Source organism: Coccinella septempunctata, chromosome 3 (assembly GCF_907165205.1).
Source record: "Coccinella septempunctata chromosome 3, icCocSept1.1, whole genome shotgun sequence".
Taxonomy (NCBI): Eukaryota; Metazoa; Arthropoda; class Insecta; order Coleoptera; family Coccinellidae; genus Coccinella; species Coccinella septempunctata.
The window spans coordinates 36122062-36135824 of NC_058191.1; the positions used below are offsets into that span (position 1 = coordinate 36122062).

Sequence of the window (13763 nt, forward strand, 5' to 3'; positions counted from 1 at the left end):
ATTTACATACGAGGATGTATTGATATCTAGTTAGCCTAGTCCAGTTCAATGCATAAAATATTGCGTTACCATAGCAACGAACAATAACTCATTAGAAGTGTCAGTGTAAAGTTTGAGGTCGAAAATGTAAACCGGAGTTACGCAATGAATTGAAATAAATAAGATGTCCACCGAAATTGTGAAAATCGAAAAAATGGAGTACCGAGCCAACATCAAGTACCTGTAATTAAAAGGGTTAAGAGGTAAGCAGATTTACGAAGATATACTTAATACCCTTGGTGATCAATGTCCTTCGTATGCGACCGTGAAAAATTGGACTGCAAGCTTCAAAAGAGGTAAATATTCCATTGAAGATGATGACCGATTGGGAAGGCTAGTTTCTGTGTCAGTCCCCGAAAATATCGATGAAGTTCATGACATTATTTTATCAGACCGTCGAATTGGGCTAAAACGAAATCTGAAGCACTGAATATTTCATACGAACGCGTTCATCATATCAATTTGGACATGAGGAAAATGGATCCCCAAATGTTTGAATGTTGACCAAGAGCGTGCAAGGGTAGAACAATAACCGTAGATTACCATTCGACATTACCGACCACTCTACGGAAAAAAATTTAAGAGAAAAGTCGCGGAAAGCTATCCAAAGGTGTTTTGTTTTCGCAGGACAACGTCCCTGCACACAAATCTGATGTTGCCATGCAAAAAATTCGTGATTTAGGGTTTGAATTGCTAGAACAACCCCCTTATTCACCAGATTTGGTTTCATCCGACTATCATCTCTTTCCTCAACTGAAAAAAAGGTTGAAAGGTCGTAAATTTTCTTAAAACGAGGAGGTAATAAAAGCTGTGGAGGTCTGGTTTTCAGAGCAAGAAGAAACATTTTTTTTGAAAGGTCTAGAGACGTTGCAGGTTCGCTGTAATAAATGTTTTCAATTGAGAGGAGAATATGTTGAGTAATAAAATATTTTGACATTGAAATTTTGTTTGGTTCTATAGTAGGCTAAGAATTTTTCAATATATTCTCGTAATGTGATATTCCCTGCCAAATTATCTACACTAATATTATAAAGATGTGCAGTTTGTGGGTTTGTAGAAAGAAATCCCTGGAATTACCCAACTGATTTTGAAAATTCTCTCACAAGTAGCAAGCTACATTATTCCTGAGTGACATAAGCTATATGTGATTTCGATTAACGTTAATTTTCAATATGAAATAATGTGTAAGAAGTATGAAAGTCCGTTTGTAAGTTGGATGCTCGATTCTGATGGGAATTTATTCCAGGAAAAAGTACGCTTTTAGACTTCCTTTTTTTCAGCTCCGCACTATCTCCATCTTGAAGAAAGTACTGAAAGTAAGGAAAATTTGGCGTGCGAATCATGCAGCCTACTTTCTCATCGCATTTCAGAGGTTATTTTTCATTTCAGGATGGAAAAATTGCGTACAATACAGCAGAACCGACGATAAGCAACACCCCTAACATCCCCCTGCCTCCTCCGAAACTCCATAAACAGCGAAAAACAGCTCGTTCGCATCGCTCCAATTTTTCAACTCGAAAATTGAATAGGACGGAATAATTGGCTTATCTTTCTCGAATGAGATTTTTGCATGTCGTTTCCTAAGGCCAATTCCGCCCCGGCAAAGTGCCTCCTTCTCCGCCTCGAATGCATTCATTCAAATCAGCAATATTTTACAGACAATTAGACGTGCGTCCTCCCGAGTTCTTTCCTCCAGTTATTCCGGCTCATTTTATTATTACGGCGAGCAAATCGCGTTCGAAGACGACTACATAATAAGGGCATGCCCTGGATGCTGCACGAAGACCGACGCGCCCTGTCTCTCATCGAGTGGAAACCGAACACAGAAGCAGAAATAATATAATGAAGCAAAGAAAATATTTATTTGAGAAATTAGATTTGTTTTCCCGCTGTGTCCTGGCGCAGCGATTGCCCGTCTCTTTTCCTCGCGTACAGGGCCGGACCGGCTCGAATTCGATGGAACAGAATTCACACCGTATTCATGCCTGTAGGTTCTGTTAAAAAATATGTACAACTCAAAGACTCACACTCAATAAAATCGAGTTTCTTCTCGAAGAAAAACCCTAAATTTCTTTAGTAGATTTCTTCATTTCAGAAGAGAGAGGTAGATTTATTAATGCTCATAGAAAGATTTAACTGTGGCATATAAGCACTATTAGCCCAAACGACGCAACAATACTCAGCAGCTGAAAAAAACCAAAGCTAGGGCTACCGTTCGAAGAGTACCTAGTTGCATCAACACCCCATGAAGTACCAGCTAGTTTATGCAGAATATTATTCCTATTTTTCAACTTCAGACGCAAATTTTCCAAATGCGCTTTGAAATTCAGCGAGGAATCCAACTTAACTCCTAGATATTTTGAATTGTAGTTATGTTCCAAACAAGAATTATAATATTTTTGATGATTATTCAAATGGAAACACGAAACCTCGGTTTTACTTGGGTTACGACGCAAATGCCACTCGAAAAAGTAATTCCTCAAAATTTCTGAATCTGTAGGTAGATTATTCTCTTCACATCTAAAATCAGAATGACCGAATGCGAGGGCATTATCGTCACCGTATATAAATTGCTCTGAAGTAGTAGTAGGGATATCTCACAGATATAAATTGAAAAGAAGAGGTGTTAAAACTGATCCTTGTGGAAGTTCCGAAGTTACTACTATTATCATCAACAAAAACACTAAAATTTATCTGACAGCATGTGTTCTAGTAAGCGAACCATCTTTCCACACTTCAGATGAGTATAAAGTTTGGGAATCAAAGCATTTGTCCATACTGTGTTACATATGCTCCAGATAAATCCACAAATTAATGATGTTCCTGTATTTAGGTTTTCATTGGAACCTACTTCAATGAAAGTTGTAAGGCTCAGAACCCGATGAAACAAGTATATTGAATCTACTTGTTTGATGAAACAAGTATATTGAATCTACTTGTTTCAATATCATATACAGAAACATTGCTAATCTGTAGAAATATATTCAAATAAAAACTATTTTTACGGATGGAATAGTTCTTTATGTTTAATTCGTTCTCTTCATTTGAAATTTCGATCAATTCGTATTGTTTATTGTTACTTCCTCTTTTCAAATTTGGTTTGCAGCTGTATATTTTTTTACAATTCTTTATTTTCCTTTTCTCCAATTTTGTTGTTCTCTGTTCATGTTCTGTATATTGAGGCATCTTTTCTTCATCTGTGACAGTGTTTCATGTTAGCCCAGAGCTTTCCCAAATATATCGTAAAAAACGACAATTCCTCACTCAATTATAAAGCGGAAAATTATACCGGAATCTGTGAGGAGAAGTTCTCGTAACAGTCACGAGCATCTGAAATGATAAATAATCTTGTGCTCACAATGACACAATGCGATTTGTTGGCATTTTCTGCCCAACGCTATTTCATAAACGTCCTGACATATAACTATTAGGATGCCAAAATAATGCGGTCATAAATTCCGGGAAATTGTGTTATGATTAATTCTAATAAAGTTGTTGTCATTGGTTTTCTAATATACGGAGTATCTGCCTTAACACTTTTTCTGTTTCCTCTTCTATGTATAAGAAGATGCTCGTCCTTAACAAAACAATTCAATTTTTCTGGAGTTTAGGACCTACTCAAGAAGTTAACAAGTTAAACTCTACATGCTAGCTAAGACGAGTTTTCGAGCTCTGAACAGCCAGTCCCTCCCTGCCCTCAATCAATACTGAGCAACTTCCATTTCCATAGACGCTGTTTTCATAAAAATGTATCATTAAGATTAAATAGGTTATCGTCCTTTATGAAACGAATTTATTTCGCGCGTTTTTTCTTTTGACGTGTCTCGATTCAGCACCGCTGGAAATAAATGAAAAATGCCTTTGAAATTCACAATGAGACGAGGGGGCGGGGGTAGTGTGTCAGCCCACCTTGTCGACGGTCCCTGTTTTTCAATTTTGTCATCGTAGGAGATTAATTTTCTTGTACGTCTTCGGGACGTGCCGTGGGCATTGACTGATGGAAGATGCTTCGGGACTGTTTTTTGACAGTATAAGACTCTCTAACGAGAGAAATTGTTGAAATGGTTATATAGGATCATCATCATGACGACTGGAGGTTGAGATGTTTGTTTTTGCTTGCAATGGAAGATCAAGGAAGACTGACAATTTGGACGTAACGCAAGGTCACAGCGGTCCTTTGAAAATTCATGAAAATAGTTGCCTGAACATACTCGAGCGTGTCAGATTTTCATACAGATGGTTAATCTACGTGTTGACCCATTAATCTGACACTAATCAGGGGAGTATTTCTTAATCTGAAAGTTTGAAGGTGATAACAATGCATTTTTTCAAATATCTTCCATCCTGTACCTCTAATCGTTTCTGTATTCGTTATGAAAGTTGTAGATAATGAAATTATATACAACTTTCGTCTGAAGCAATTTTACATACTCTAAACCGTTTTCGAGTTAGAAGGGCGATAAGGGCGAGGAGCTTAGCCACGCATGCGAAAGGCCAAGGTCACTGCAGGAACCCAGTCTAATGTACATTCATCGCCATATATCTTAGAAACGATCAAACGTAGACAAAATTGCTTCGGACAAAATTTGTAGAAAATATTATGCTCTACAACTTTTATGATGAATGCTTAAACAATTTGAAGCCCAGGAGAGGAGATAAATCCCAAATTTCCGTCTATTAGATAAAATCCACATCAAATAAGCATAACTCAGGAATTTTTAATAAAATTCAGACATGGTAGCAATGTTTTGTCAAGACGATTCTGCTGGTGTAGGTTTAAGTCTCTGATGAATCAACAAAATCGCCAGATATCACTTATCAGCTGATCTATGCACCAATACAAGTTAGAAAAACGTCGACTGGCACCAAAAACCCATTCCATATCCTCAATCTTCGTACCAACCGAACTGCAACCGCATTTCTGATAACCATCCTCCCCTTCGCTCATCCGTCAAATTACCTATTGGCGATTACCACCTTGAGCAATTAACATCCAAGAAACACGCGTCTAGGGCGTCCGACCATTGAGGACCGAATGCTCGGCAATTTCCGCATAACAAATTGGCACGGAATCGAAATCGGTCTTAGGTCTGACCCTTGGGGTCGCTCGAGATATCCCGAAAACGATGAGCAGCAAGGTTCAAACGGTCACGAATTTAATGGACTCTAGGCGCGATTACAATAAAACAAGAATAATGTGCTTTGTTTTCGAAATTTGGGTAAACAAGGAGATGAACAACAATACGTATCTCGAAAACAATGAAATAAAATTCGGCTGTTGGGGTTATCTGTGGAGGTCGCATGCTTAATTGGACTGCACTTAATAATAGATAAGTCGAAATAGAGAAGTATTATTAGAGAATGATATAACGATATCGGATCTAGGAGAAAAAAGTGAAAATGGATATGAATTGAACGCGTCTTTCATTCATACGAATCCATTAAAGAAGAGGAGGTTTATGGGGATATCACAAGAAAGGCTTCGAGACTGAGGTATATTTATGGTCCTTCGAGCTGGATCATGCAGTTGAAAATTTCGGCTTCATGCTTTCTAGTGATTCAAACCTCAGGAAAAACAGTATAGACCTCCCAGCACTCTCCACTGTTTAAATTTCGAGACATGTAGATTTAAAAAAAAAATTATCGAATAGTTTTCGTTGGATCTTAAATGGACAGGCTGACTGATTTATTCGATTAATTATCAGTTGTGAAATCCAACCATTCCTTTTTTGATATGGCACAGAATACGATAGATGTTTTCGAAATTGTTTCACTTCATTAGTTCGTTCGATTAAAGCGTCATTAATATCATCAAGTATTAATTATACATGATGAGTTATGACAGTTTTTTGGCATCAAAATAAACAAATTTGGTCTAGCACATTTCTTTGTTCGATGATTTCATTATTGTCTGTTTCTGCACGTGGAAACTTTAGACAGTGAAGTCGATCAATGAAGGCATTCAATGCCATGGAAATACTTCTTCCCCTCCATAAATCAACAAAACATGAATCACTCGACCTAGCTCTCAAAAACTCGAATGATTCAGTCTTTCGCTCAAATCCTTTACGTAGATGCATGAAAACATAATTTGGTCTTGATTCTATGTCTTGTTTCCTAGTAAAGATGATTGGGTTACATCCTGCATCAGGTTCATCGACAGCCCCAAACCTAAAATTAGGGCTAGAATCTACGCATATTGACCCATCAATGAGTCAGCCTGATTAAATTTTGAACCATATTACAGGAGTAGATGTCTTATTTTAACTTGCATACCAGACGTAACACTGTAAGTCTTATCTTGAAACGGCTTCAACTACCTAGTACTGAGTTTCTTCGACATTGAAGATGCGAGGTTTGTCCCCTGCAAATAATGTTTGGGACGAGATGAAACAACTGCTACTATCCTTGAGGAAAGATTCAGACAGTTTTATAATTCAACTATCAGAAAGGATTAAACTGTAGGGTGAAATCTAGCTTCCTCTATTTGTTACATTTTCTTAAGATCTGCTTTCTTGAACTGTGTCTGCGCAAAAACTCAACCAAGCTTGTTCTCACAAAAGGGTGATTCTGATGAAAGATATGCGTGACTGAAGAGGTACTTAGATTGAGAATAATGGAGTCATAAATGATCACAGTAACGTGAGAAAAAGATGCACATCATTTGCATCCTCAGAGAGGGACCATTCTGCAGGTTGTGTTGTGAGTTTGCCATTTTCAAATGCGAAACTTTAACTTTTTGGAGACAATATTGTCTCAATATAACACTGAAATCTGGTAGAGACCACAGCTAAGAATGAACCTTTTTAAGGTACTAAGACAATAAAATTAGGCTGCAATGAATATAGAATTCACCACCTGAGTGACTCTTAGTGATTACCTATAATCCATTAATCCATTTCTTTTCTTTTCACTCCAAATAAAAAGATTGAAGAAAATAAGTCAGTTGGACCCGTGCTTCTTGGTATAAAAGCCTTGAAATTTCACAGCAAAGGGTAAACAATTAAACAGGTTTCCTGATGGAACTCTAAAACCATTTTTTTACCTATAACAATCGGAGACAGAACCGTTCAGGTAAGATTTCCCAATGGTACTCATTATCGGGCATCGGGAACAATAAAATTCGGAATCGTTGGATGAAGTTTCGACAGACGAACGCGATCTGGTTAATGTCCCGATTTTGAGGCCAACAACCGCTTTGTTACCACTCAACTTGTCATCCGCATATCGGATTCGGGGTACTTTTTGCACCACCTGCAACCCATCAAATCCGTCATCTTTTGTTTCCCGTCTAAATTAAGCGGTTACAAGAGGCACATTGTACCGCGAGAGACAAATCGACTTGCGTAAGCCAGGAGCGGCGATCCACTATTTCGAAAAGGGGCCATCACTTGGTCTGGCAAGACGAGCGGAAAGTCTTTATTCAAGGGCCGAAAATAATGCAAACGGACGTAAGCGCTACTAGAAATAATCCGTATGACCGCGATTTTTGCGAGTGGATGCAGTCGCCAATTGTTTCGGAACAATGAAACGTAAAGGCGAAGCGTAGGTAGACTACGTAGTTTCCTCGCTGATATTATTGGAGTTGCGAAATTCGATTGCGATGAGAGTGCTCCATTTGCTTTTATTCCAGAGTAAATCTGCTCATTAAGTAGCTGGAAGCAACACTTGTGGCGTCCCATCGTCTAATGAATATTCTGCTTTTGTTGGTCTTGGGTTATTTTATGTACCATCATAATTTTCTTGTCAAGTATTTCAAGTTCACGCAGGCACCAAACCATCATCAAAGATTAAAGAGGAGAAAAAAGGAAACGCATGCATATTTATGGTACTAAAAACCGACTTAATTTTGACCGGTGGTTGCTACATTTGACAATGAGATGGCGCTGAATACGTACTGTCAAGACAGCAAACTGTTCAATGACAGTTTTCTGTTTTAATTGAAGGGCGCGAAATTCGACTATTATTCCTTGTATTGAATTCCAATATCGCCTTTGTTGAGACCAGAAAACAAACATTCTGAGCATCGAAACAGAAGTATGGCTTTGTTTTGTGATCAGGATGTTTGTTTTCATCTGAACATTGTTTGGAATCAATGATGTACGCTGTTGGATTTACTATATTTTCTATTTGCAATTCATAAAAAACTATGGCAAAGATGTAAGATTATGAATGGAAAACGAATAGAGCTTTGAATATAGGACACAAAAGTATATGGACATCTGTTAGACGATTTATGTGCAATTACATTGTTTTGACTTGATGAAATTAGTTGAATTTGTATAATTTTTATCAGAAATTAATGTGAACCAATATTCAACATATCATCATAGCATGCACACTTCAGTTCTTTACATATTCTTTGCAGAATTTTCAAAACCACAATGAAAAAAAACCTTACAGAGGAATACGCGGTGAGACTCATGCAAAAATTTTAACAGTAGACAGCAAACTGTTCAATGACAGTTTTCTGTTTTAATTGAAGGGCGCGAAATTCGACTATTATTCCTTGTATTGAATTCCAATATCGCCTTTGTTGAGACCAGAAAACAAACATTCTGAGCATCGAAACAGAAGTATGGCTTTGTTTTGTGATCAGGATGTTTGTTTTCATCTGAACATTGTTTGGAATCAATGATGTACGCTGTTGGATTTACTATATTTTCTATTTGCAATTCATAAAAAACTATGGCAAAGATGTAAGATTATGAATGGAAAACGAATAGAGCTTTGAATATAGGACACAAAAGTATATGGACATCTGTTAGACGATTTATGTGCAATTACATTGTTTTGACTTGATGAAATTAGTTGAATTTGTATAATTTTTATCAGAAATTAATGTGAACCAATATTCAACATATCATCATAGCATGCACACTTCAGTTCTTTACATATTCTTTGCAGAATTTTCAAAACCACAATGAAAAAAAACCTTACAGAGGAATACGCGGTGAGACTCATGCAAAAATTTTAACAGTAGATTCTTGGGATCAAAAGAAATACTTTTTTCCCTTACTATTTCTTCAAAATCGGCTCGGTTTGAAAGATACAGGCTGTTGGAAAACCATGAAAAAATGTTATTTTTGGTTCTCACAAACGGTTTTATCGAATGAAATGCATTTCAGAATATAGTTTTTCATTTATTCGATGAATCTTTCTCGAACACAAGATAGCACCCACGTCTTCCAGTTTTCTCATTATGACCATTACGTACCATAAAAATACCAAAAATTCAAAGAACCCAACTCTTGAAATTAAGCTAGACGCTATCTAATGAGTATTTGAACGTTTTGTAAAATAAAAGTATTCCTCATATTTCCTCATATAATGCTCCGTTTTCGAGTAATTTGATGTTCAAAAATTAAAAAGTATCTGTGAAATTTCAAAAATTGGGTGCTTTGGCTCAATACAACTCTGTTCAAAAGATCCACAGATGTGCAATGTTGCATATTTAGCTAGTTATTCTGAAAGTAACTTTTTTTCAGGAGTGGCACAGCTCATAATGAACACTTAAAATGGCTCTACTTATTATCAGGGCCGAATCGGAAAAAATTATATAGGAAAAAAGTCATTGGCGCACCCAGAATGATATTATGGGGGGCCAAACAGGTACTGCGGGAAGGGGCACACATAACTGCATGCTTGATGAAAGTAGTTGTGGAAGCATTTTTTGAGGTTTAACTAAGCAAAATCAGTTAACTTCTCGAAGCTTGGAGGGGCACGTGCCCCCTTGCCTCCCCCCTGAGTGCGCCAATGGAAAAAAGTATTTTTTTTGACCTCGAGAATCTACTGTTAAAATATTTGTACGAGTCAAAGACTCATCCTGTATGAGACCTGTGTTTTAACCTGTCAGTATAGTTTCTTTATACTTTTTTTTATTTCTTTATGATATGGTATCTTCATCAATTTCTCAATCGATTATAATATTCGAATCATTGCCCTAACTCCACACCTTCTTTCCAGAAATATGTCTTCTAAGAGGAAGTCGCCTCCAACGAAACTCCAAGAAGGCAACTGCAGCTCAGAAAGCAACAACCAGCTCCCCCCCAACCTGACCAACAGTGGTAGCGACGGCGGAGGACTGACAGACCTGGACGAAACGTCGAGCAACAATCTGAGCGACATAGGCGAAGAAGAACCGAACTCTATGGTGCACAACTCGTCCGCGTTCTACAAACTGAGCGAGAGCAGTTCGGCCAGTCATTCGGGCAGTGATGTCGATCTAGACGACGAGAAATCTGCGAAAAACCCAAGACTGATGTTCTCCGAGGCCAGCAGCCTTCTCATCCCTCAGGGGATCACCAGTATCTCCTCGTTGTCCCTGCACAACGACAGTGAAAGACGTAGAAATAGTTCCGAATGTAGTTCGCCCAGTTCCGAGAAAACGAACATTTATAATAATAACAATATTAGCCTGCACAATAACAATAGTTCCTTACAACCGATGAAGAGGTCCATGGACGACGTGCTGAAGAGGTTGACGTCCAAGATTAACAGTACTAGTTGCAAGGACGATCGTAGACCAACACCGACGATGTCTCCCAGTTCGTAAGTATATCTGGCCGTATTTTGATGTTACCTGTCGAGGTTCAATGTTCTGAACGAAATATCCTAATGTTGCACTCCTACTACTGTGTACATCTTCGTTTTCTGTTGCTATTCGAACCCTTTCATCTCCTTGAAAAGGAGTTCAGTAATGTTTGGTTAATTCTCTTTTGGAAGGGCAAGTTTCTGGTTCAAAACATTTTAGCTTTGGCTAGCAATGGCGATGTTTTCTTCCACCAAATGATCTGGAGTTTCATTCTTCTCCACACAGAATCTACTCTCGTCAGTTTCCGCTAGATCAATTCTCATAAGGGGCTTCCTGAGACGACAATGCCCTATGGGAAATCCAGTAGGAGTATATTCTGCTGAGATCCAGCTGCTTCTTAGATCTTGCCAAGGAACATTCTGGATCAGTTTGGGAAGATTGCTCCAGAGTAGGAACCTTATTCTCTTTCGGTTTTTCCTCCTCCAGAAACTATTTCTTGAAGGTACATTTTCCTGACCACAAAAATGAAAAGAAGTTTGTGTTCCTTTCCTGGCAAGTGCAAGTGCATCTCCATCTCCTTTGATTGTCGAGTGCCAAGAACCCAGGCTTGTCATTCTTGCTTAATTCTTCGAGTTTCCCACATCTCCCACATCATCTTAGAATCGATGACGTGCGAGCTCAGTATTTTATCGTAGGTCCACTGAAAAATCATCGTAGATCTTATAAATATTCGAAAAGAGCAACCCTTCTAGTGATAAATCTCGTAATGGGGTATTTTCCTAAAACTCAAAAAAAGAATTAAAAATTATTTTTGGAAACCATTTTCCATTGGTTAGTCACCACATAAAAGGTTCCACTCAAAATTCAGTAGGAAAAAAAATATAGCCTTTGAAAAAAAATTTGTGAGAGCTTGTGACGTAGAATGCCTTTACTAGAGTCTAGTAATTTTTGTGAATTCGACAACATCGGAACTGATCAAGAGGATATTATATAGAACTTGGAACATAAATGCATTTATGTATTTATGTTCCAAGATACAGAATTATATCTTCCTGAAACCGATGACAGTTTCTGACATTGTTTTAAACGTTCTTGTGGAAATGGAGTCGAATTTTTCAAAAGCAAGCAGTGAAAATTTACCACCTGTAAACTTTTTCATATTGATGACTTTAGGAACCTATAAAATATATCAGCAATGCCTTCTTTCATCAACAATAACAGCCCAAGGAAGATCGAATATTAACTGACAATAAGCAACCATAGACTCAATAATATATTATCAAGTCTATGGAGATCAGAAAACATTGATGAGAGTCATTGATGTCAATACACAACCATAGACGCAATAATATATGGAGATCAGAAAATTTGATGAGAAACATTGATGAGTGTTCCAACGATGCCGGATTGTAAAAGTGACGTAGAATGTTTCTGGGAGAATGCCTTCGCGATGTGAATTTCCGTAATTAAAAACAGGCAAAATACAACTGTTAAAATAGAAAAAAAAATACTTTTCCATATATTTGAGATATGAGGATTTCGTTGATATATATTTTGAAATTTAGGAAAATACCCCATTTCATTCACCTTGGAGAAAACTTTCGGTCTTTACGAATTGTCAACTGAACCCATCTTTTTGGGAGTTTTCTGACTGTCAGAATGTACCACATGTCACTCATTGGAGAAAGCCAGTCCTGGATCATCATGAGGTAACAACCAAAGCTTCTAAATAAGTTGTCCGTCTCCACTCACATTTGTTGCAATGGCAAAATCGTTGCGCTCTTGCACCGAATCACACTCTCCTTTTATTTATTTAATTTTCTGCTTATTACTCCATATCTGTTGTCTTCTTGACGGCTCTTCTCCCGAAGAAAAGGTTCTTTAATAACTTTATCAGCCGCATAATAGGTTGAAAAATGCCGATAACAATGACTGGAATTTCGAATCAACGGAACCATTTGTTCGAGCCAAGGGGAAGGCGCAGTTTTTGATATATTGCGGGAATAAATTTCCGTCTATCTGAACAATGGGTCCTTAGAAATCGGCTTAGCGGAATTTTCTCGTTAGATGAGAAACAAAGGGTTTATTCGTGACCGACAATAGGCCGATATCGTGAAAAAATTATCGCTTTACGAGGCCGGCAACGATCGCAGTGGGCTTTGTGCGGTAGCGGTCCGAGATATTAATCTTGTAATCAAAATTGAATTATCGGTGTGTCAGCATCGATTTCTTCGGATGCTAATCTGTTCCCGAGAGGTTCCCTCGCATAGAGGAGGATCTTTACAATTCGTAGAACTGTTGTTTGAATATACGGGATGTTTTGATTATATTATACGGCGTGAGTATCTGACCCCTATACGTGTTTTAGCTATCTGAACAAATACATTCCATATTGGCTATCCTTTTCAGGAAAACCAGCAACCTTCACTATAATAATGAGTAGATACGTAGATTGGTGAAGGAATCACACTTATGCCTGTAAGAGGTGTTGGAATAAGATTCAGATTTGATGTAGGCCTGTTTAACCTGAAGCGGCTCAGAGCAAAGACCCGTACCAAGTTTATCACTGAACTTCAATATGCAGACGACTGTTCACTTATCGCTAGCAGCTCAGAGGATCTACAGATAATGTTGGACACCTATAAACATATATACGAAGCTTTAGGCTCATACTCAATATCGACAAAACCAAAATCCTTGTAAGTCCCCCAGAAAGTCTTCAAACAGATATCAGCCTGGAGAATGAAACTCTAGAACAGGTCGAGCAGTTCAAATACTTGGGAAGCTTCATAAATACTAGGGCAAACCTAGACACGGAAATACACAACCGTATCAATTCGGCATCACGGGCATTCTGGAAGCTAAAGGACAGAGTGTTGCAAAATCACGACCTCAATCTGAAGACCAAGACAGCTTTTTACAGAGCAGTGGTCCTCCCAACGCTTTTTTACGATAGCGAAAGCTGGACGCCCTACACCCGACATATTAAACAGCTTGAACAAACGCAACGTCATCTAAGACGAATAATGCACCTCAGATGGTTCCACAAAGTTTCAAATGCAGAAGTCTTGCAGCGCTCGAGTTGTATAACAATTGAGACTCAAGTAACGAGAGCCCGACTCAGATGGAGCGGCCACATTCCGAGGATGCAAGACACAAGATTTCCCAAAATAGCTCTGTATGGCAATTA

General features: G+C 38.1%; 1 protein-coding gene across 5 annotated transcripts in view; it reads left to right on the forward strand.

Annotated features, from left to right (window-relative positions):
* Positions 1-13763, forward strand: part of LOC123309331 (transcription factor SOX-13) — a 345241-nt gene that overhangs the window by 260049 nt on the left and 71429 nt on the right. For all 5 annotated transcript variants that reach the window (XM_044892394.1, XM_044892395.1, XM_044892397.1 and 2 more), the window contains one exon: positions 10006-10590. In XM_044892394.1, coding sequence (XP_044748329.1) covers positions 10006-10590 — 585 coding nt within the window. The remainder of the gene's footprint in view (positions 1-10005; positions 10591-13763) is intronic.